Consider the following 6,906-nt stretch of genomic DNA (forward strand, 5'->3'; position numbering starts at 1 on the left):
AGTGGCGATAGCGGTAGCAACCCGACCGCTGGAAAGACTGCAAAGACAACGGGACAAAGCAGTCGTTTGCAGAAGGGCGGCGCTGCCGCCGCTCCTCTCAAAGGCGGCGAGGACTTGACCGGACCGCCGCGGAGGTGGCCGTGAACTCGGGCGACAGCGGCCAAGGCACGAAGACAAATAGCAAAGGCGACGCGAAGCAGCGCCGCGGCGGTCGAACCCGATGAACGACGAGAGCGAAGAGGAGGATGAGGAGTACGTCCCGGAGGGAAAAGATGCCGCGCAGTATCAGCACAAGAAGAGGAAGACACCGCCCCCTCCTTCGCCCGGCATGAACACAGCGTCCCTGCGGATCGCCAATCAAGCGGGAAGGCGACGCGAGGAGCTAGCGCTGCGGAAGAACAGCCAACAGCGGCAAAGGAGGAAGAGGAAGAGGGATTGCAAGGCGATTACTTGACTTTTTTGCCAAAGAACTTAGCAGCGACAGCGAGCAATCCCAACGCGGATGCGAGCGACTTGCAGGCGGTTGTCTCGCTTGGCACCCCGAAGGCCCCCCGTCATTGTCGCAACCGCAGCAGAAGCAGCAAGCGCAGGGGAAGCAAGGCGAAGGATGGCGGCGCAAAACCGAATGCAGACGGCAATCGTCGCAGGACCTGGCAGCGGAGCAGGCAGACACGCTCGTCGTGCCGCTCTGGAGCGTGGAGCGCGTGCGGCGGTTCGGCGGGTACTACCCCGCGAACCGCCTCGTAGCGCTGCATCAGGAGGTGTGCGACTTGGTGGACTTCCTGCGTCCCACTCAGGCAGAGGTCTCCCTTCGCCGCTACGTGGAGTTGCGCGTGCAGCGGCTGACGAAGAAGCTCTGGCCAAAAGAGCCGACTCATTGTCTACGGGAGCCTGTACACCCACCTGCTGCTCCCCCTCTCCGACATTGACATGACGCTGGTGAACATGCCATCAAACGTGACGGCCGACGAGGCGTTGACGGCGTTGGCCGCGGAGATTAGCCGGGCAGGCTGTGCGCCGCGCCGACGCCGCAGCTCATCCTTAAAACCAAAGTGCCGCTCATCAAGTTCCAGCACAAGGGGCTCGCTGGTGGACGTGGACATCAGCGTGAACGCGCCAGACGGCAAGAACAACTCGGACATCGTGGTGAACTTGTTGAACTTCTACCCGGAGGCCCGTCCGCTGATTGTGCTAGTAAAGTACTTTTTGCAGCAGCGCGACATGCACGAGCCGTACCACGGCGGTCTGGGCTCCTACGCGACGACGCTGCTCATGATCAACTTTTTGCAGTCTCACCCGATTTACACCGTGAAGCCGCAGGAGCGCCCCTTCACGGGTCTTGTGTAAGCTGCTCGTGGACTTCTTTCGTTACTGCGGTCAATACTGGAGCTACAACCAGTGCGGCATCTCCTTAACCGCCGGCGGACACTACTTCCGTCGGCGGGACCACGAAGGCTCCTGTAGCCCGAGCTCGCCCACCTCGCCCCGCTCCCCGCTCGGGCCCCCACAGGCGATCATCGAGGACCCGATCAACAGCAACAACAACGCGGCCTCCTCCTGCGCAATTATCACATGATCTCTTCTGTCTTTGCGAACGCCTATCAGGCGCTGACGGCGCCCTTTCCCACCGCCTTTGAGTTCAACGACAGCCGCTATCAGGCGAACCCGTCAGGCAGTGCCACCGCCAAATCGGTGGCGGACTTCTCTCCCGATTCGCAGAGAATTGCGCTGCGCCCCACGCTGCTTTCTCGCATCCTGCACGTAGACGCGGACACCGTCTATCGGCGCCAGAGCATCGCGACGACGTATGCCGCGTTGACAGAGGCAGACCCGGCCGCGGTGGCGGTGGCGGAGCAGTACAAGCGTGAGGAGGACGCGCCGATGCTGACGGGGCAGCACACCCTGCGGCTCGTGTCGGTCACCAACGTCGCGCCGAGCTCTCCATCACCAAAGAGGAAGCCGATGGCCTCGCCTCGCTCACCAGCGCCGCCGGTTCCTCGCGAGCAACGAAGGGGAACAAGCGTGGCCGGGATGTGCACAGCAGCAGCGGCAGTAGTTTCTCCTCCTCCTCCTCCCACGCGGACGACTCTGGCAGAGACGACGACAGCGGCAGCAACGCGAGCTCCGTCCGGGTTGACGTGAGCAGACCCACCGGCGAAAGCAGATGTCGAGGCACCGATAGAATTAAAGGTGGAGCCGGCCGTGAAGAGAGGGAGGAAGCGCGCACGCTTGTTTCTTCATCTGCCTCTGTCAAGGTCGCGCAAGGCATCCGTCGTCTCGTTTTTTAATTTATTGGCTCTTTTTTTTTTTTTGTATTGACTTCTCATTGCCCTTGTGGTGGACACAGCGCTGTGTGGGCGTTCACACACACACACACACACACACACACAAGGAAAAAGCAACACACGCGCGCCAGATGGGTGTGCACCTTTCTTTAATTTACGGTTTAACGGTAATTCAAAAACAACAAGAACAACACAAAACACATGCATGCTTGCTTGAACCTGTCGACAGCTGCTTCACGGAAGACGGTGTTTTTTTTTTTTTTGTCACACTCGTCATTTTTGTTTGTTGCTTTTTTTGTGGGGATGCCTTTTGTTTTCAGGGAAAAGCCATGCCAGCAGTAGGAACAGCAAAAAAAAAAAAAAAATGAGACCTGAAAGAGTGTCTTGACATGCGAGGCAGCCAGGAAAAGCAGCGTGTGCACGCGCCTCCTCTTTTCTCTTTCGCCTCACACGCAAAACAAAAAACAACAACAACAAATGTTGAATCTCCCTCTTTCTTCCTCTTTCTCCTTTTGATGCTTTGTCAAGCTTCCTCCCGTTTTTTTTTTTTTCTTCTTCGGTGTTCTTCACCTCAACCGACACTTGTCTCTCTCTTTCTCTCGCTATACACACACACACACACTCACACACACACACATATCCGCACACAGGCAAACAAAAAAAGAGATACAAAAGTAACAAAGAACAAAATACCCTTTGTTAATAAACGCCCTAGACTTCGATGAGCGACGACGTTAGTTCGGCGGTGCCCGAGCTGACGGAGGACCAGCGGCAAGAGATCAAGGAAGCGTTTGACCTCTTCGACACGGATGGCAGCGGCACCATCGACGCCAAGGAGCTGAAGGTGGCCATGCGCGCGCTTGGCTTCGAACCGCGAAAGGATGAACTGCGGCAGCTGCTCTCTACCGTCCCCGCAGGCGCGACGGGCACAAACGCGAGCAACAACAACAACAGAAAGCCTGGCATCGCGGCGGGGGAGGGGGCCACAACGTCCGGCGGCGGCGGCGCGTGGGATGGTGTCGGCACCACCGTCATCACCTACCCACAGTTTGTGCAGTTGATGAGCAAGAAGATGTCGGGGCGCGACTCCAAAAGAGGAGATGCTCAAGGCGTTTCGCCTCTTTGACGATGATGAAACGGGAAAGATCTCGTTTAAGAATCTCAAGCGCGTCGCGATGGAGTTGGGCGAGAACATGACGGATGCCGAGCTGCAGGAGATGATTGACGAGGCGGACAGGGACGGCGATGGTGAGGTCTGCGAGGAAGAGTTTCTTCAGTTGATGAAGAAGACTTCGCTGTATTGAGTGAGAAAATGAAAAAAAAAACAATTTGTCATACTTTGCTGTGTTGCCTCTTTTTTTTTTTCTGTTGCCTTCACTCTACGTATTTGGGTCTTTGATGTAATCTACGGAGAGAGAGCTTTCGCTGCATCGGCTCTTTTTTTTTTTTTTTCTCTTCCCACTTTTCCCCTCCCTCTCCCTCGGAAGCAACCACAAATAAGAAAACAAAAGCTACCTCTTCCTCCCTTTGTGTAAGGACGTGCAGTGGGTTTCATGAGGACACAGAGAAAACGCATCCGGAAAGAGGAAAACAAAATGAAAAATAACTGCAGCCGAAAGCTGTTGGGAGGCTGTATTTCTTTTCCTCCCCTACACATGCTTTGGTCGCTCTCTCCTTCCCTCTGCTATATATATATATTTTTTTTTTTGCGCTCACTCACTTACTCACTCTCTCTTTTTTTTTCCTTCCTTTCTTTTTTTTTTTTTGTCGATTTTTCGTTGTCACCCTTCAAGGCTTCTTATCGTACAATCAGCTCATCGCCTGTGCGACGGCATTCACACTGAGAGAGAGAGAGAGAGGCGCGCGCACACACACAGTTGCCTATCTTGCAGCGGGTGTCTTCACGGGAGAAAGAACGAAGAAGAGGGAGAGCGCATTTTGCGCGCTCGCAGTACTCCTTTCCCAAAGCAAGAGAGAAACACAAAAAGAAAATAACAAAGAAGGCAACACGGCGGAAACAACGACAACAACAACAAAGCAATTGAAAGAAAGAGCCGAGCAACCCCCCTTAAGGAAGGAGAATCATGTCCAGAGGGACGCTGCCCTCTTCCTTTTCCTCCTCTTTCCTTAACTTGAACCTTTCAGGCGTCTTCACATCTCCGCCACAGGAGTCAGAGGCACGACAAGGTTTGGAGCGCGAGCGGGAGAGGCTTCGCGCTTTGCTCGTCAGCGGCAGCAGCAACCACCACCCAGAGGAGTCCTCTTTCCCTTCACGATATCTTGATCCCTCTAGCCATAGAAATGACCCCCTAGCGACTCCTTCGTTGGGGAGCGCTGTCGACACTACCGGCGATAGAGGCGACAACGACGTCTCTCGTCCACCACTGCCAAACACGGCGTCTGCCTTTCCCGCACAACGCAGCGGCGGGAGCGGCGTATGGGGGTCTGTCCTGCGTGCTTCCTCCTTTTCTTCTGCCACCACCTCGTTGAGCCGCAGCCGCAGTGGAAGTGCGGCGACGGACCGACCGCCTTCGACAACGGACTTGCGAGGTAGCGCGTCTTCGTCGCCCTCCCCACCAGGAACGCAAGTTGGAACAGAAAAGTTGCAGCGGCCACCGGCGCCGCGTTCGGCGACGACGAAGCCCGAATCCACGAGCGAAAAGAAGAAGGAGGTCAAGGACGACAAGGTTGCAGAAGAACCAAACGAGGAGGCGACAGCGCCGTCATTGCGCTTGACAGAGAAACGGCGCGGAAGCGCCAGCAGCGGTAAGGGTGGCAGGGCCCACTTTGTGCCTTCCTTCCGCAGACCCACTACGGCGTCCCTCACCCGCAGCATTCTAGTGGAGGAGGAGCAGTCGCGGCGACGCGAGCGGCGGGAGCGACGCCTTGCAGCGAAAAAGCAATCGTCCGACGTGGAGGTTCCATTACCGCCGCCACGCAGCCCCGAAAGCCGAGACACAGGTGGCAATAATATAAGCAGCAGCGGCGGCGGCAGCGAGGGTGGGAGGGCGGAAGAGCGGAAGCGTTTCTTTCCTGAGTGGCAATGGACATCGAGCACCTCGCAGCGAACATCATCTCCGCACTCCTGCGACGCGTCTTACACGGCTTCACCTCCTGCTCCTCTTTCCGCACTGCAGCGGCGTTTGACACCGGCACGTCAGTTTGTAAAGCCACCTCCCTCTCCACCTCTACCTCCACAGCAGCCGTCGCCACTGTCACCCACCCGTACCACTATCGAGGCGTGCTGGCACGAGTTGCAGAACGTGGAGGACGCCTTGGCGTATCTTGAAAAGCGACAGCAAAAGGTGGGAGGGCATCCACCCCCGTTACACAGGAGTTGTTGCTCTTGCGCAAAGAACTACTTGGGCGCTTGACAGCGCGCTCCTAAAAAGACGACGAAAGGAAAGAAGAGGAGGAAGAAGGAGAAAGAGCTGGTGGGCGGAAGATCACAGGCAGCCAAGTGCTGCGCCTTTGTCTCACCGTCCAGTGCGCGTTTCTTCCGCTCTTAGCTCGTTCCTCATTCCTCCGGCACCCCCGGCGGCAGTGGCGGCGGTAGCGCCGGCGTCGTTCAGCAGGGCTCAGGGTCCGTGGACCGCGTTCACGTCTTCACCGAAACGCCTCTTCATCCTCTCAGCCGCAGTTGCACAAGGATTCACAAGTTTCCGTCTCTTCTTCCTTACCACCACCTCCTCCTCCACAACGACGACAACAACAACAGCCCGCCGTCCCGCCGTCTCAGCAGCCGCCACCGCAGCGGCGGTGGTCAACGCCAGCACACGCACGATCGCCGCTTCGAGTGCGGTTGAACCGTGCACAGCTGAAGAGGCAGGAGGCGAACCTGCGAAACATGGAGAAACACGACACAGCAGGGACGCGGCTTTGGGAACGCAGTCTTGACGCCGAGCGGCTTGCTGCCCTGTATACAGCACAAAGCGAACGAAGGCCGAAAGCGAGAGATCTGGAAGAAGAAGAGGAGGTCGTCGACGCATGGTCATCACCGCCACCACGTTTCCAAAAGCGTCCAAGTCAGCGTCATGCCACGACTGTCGCCGATTCGTCTCTCTTCTTCCCGCCTGAGCAGTTCTTTTCCTTTTTGCACGCGCCAGTTTCGCAGTCCGCACGCGGCAGCGCACCGTTGCCCCACCACATGAGGAGAAATCAAAGCACTGAGGGCCGGGGAGAAGCGCGCGCTGCAACGGATGGCTTCCAACAGGCCACGGCAGCGTCGCTAAGGCCGATCCCACGCGCTACTTTTCTTCCTCCCCTCAACGAAGCGCGCGGAGATGGGATGCCGCATCGCGATACAGTGTGCGCAGCGAGAACACACCCACCCGCTGGATGCGTCCTGCATCGCAGGAAAGGTCCCATCGGACACCAGGTTCTGCGTTTCACGGCGTCCAGCGGCGGGATCAGGATGCGCTTTCGCCCATTCCACATAGACGAAGCTCCTTCTTCCTCGAGCGCACCGGAGTTGACGATGACAGCTACGAGGAAGAGACGCAGGGCGGCGGAGAAACGGGATGGCAGGCAGCAGCAGCAACAGTAGAGAGCAAAGACTTCAGCGAAGGTGAAGGGTATTCCCCGCGTTCCTGGAAAGCAGGGCGCGCGGGCAGAAAGCCTA

General features: G+C 57.2%; 1 protein-coding gene and 1 pseudogene across 1 annotated transcript; both read left to right on the forward strand.

Annotated features, from left to right (window-relative positions):
- Nucleotides 1-220: 220 nt before the first annotated feature.
- Nucleotides 221-2,142, forward strand: LOC126766742 (uncharacterized; annotated as a pseudogene).
- Nucleotides 2,143-3,006: 864 nt separating this feature from the next.
- LOC126766739 (uncharacterized) lies at nt 3,007-3,589 on the forward strand. The gene is given in 3 exon segments (XM_050484462.1): nt 3,007-3,194; nt 3,297-3,375; nt 3,377-3,589. Coding segments are annotated over 3 exon segments (480 nt in total).
- Nucleotides 3,590-6,906: the final 3,317 nt, after the last annotated feature.

The sequence above is a fragment of the Bactrocera neohumeralis genome, unplaced genomic scaffold, assembly GCF_024586455.1.
Source record: "Bactrocera neohumeralis isolate Rockhampton unplaced genomic scaffold, APGP_CSIRO_Bneo_wtdbg2-racon-allhic-juicebox.fasta_v2 ctg2351, whole genome shotgun sequence".
In the NCBI taxonomy this organism is placed as follows: Eukaryota; Metazoa; Arthropoda; class Insecta; order Diptera; family Tephritidae; genus Bactrocera; species Bactrocera neohumeralis.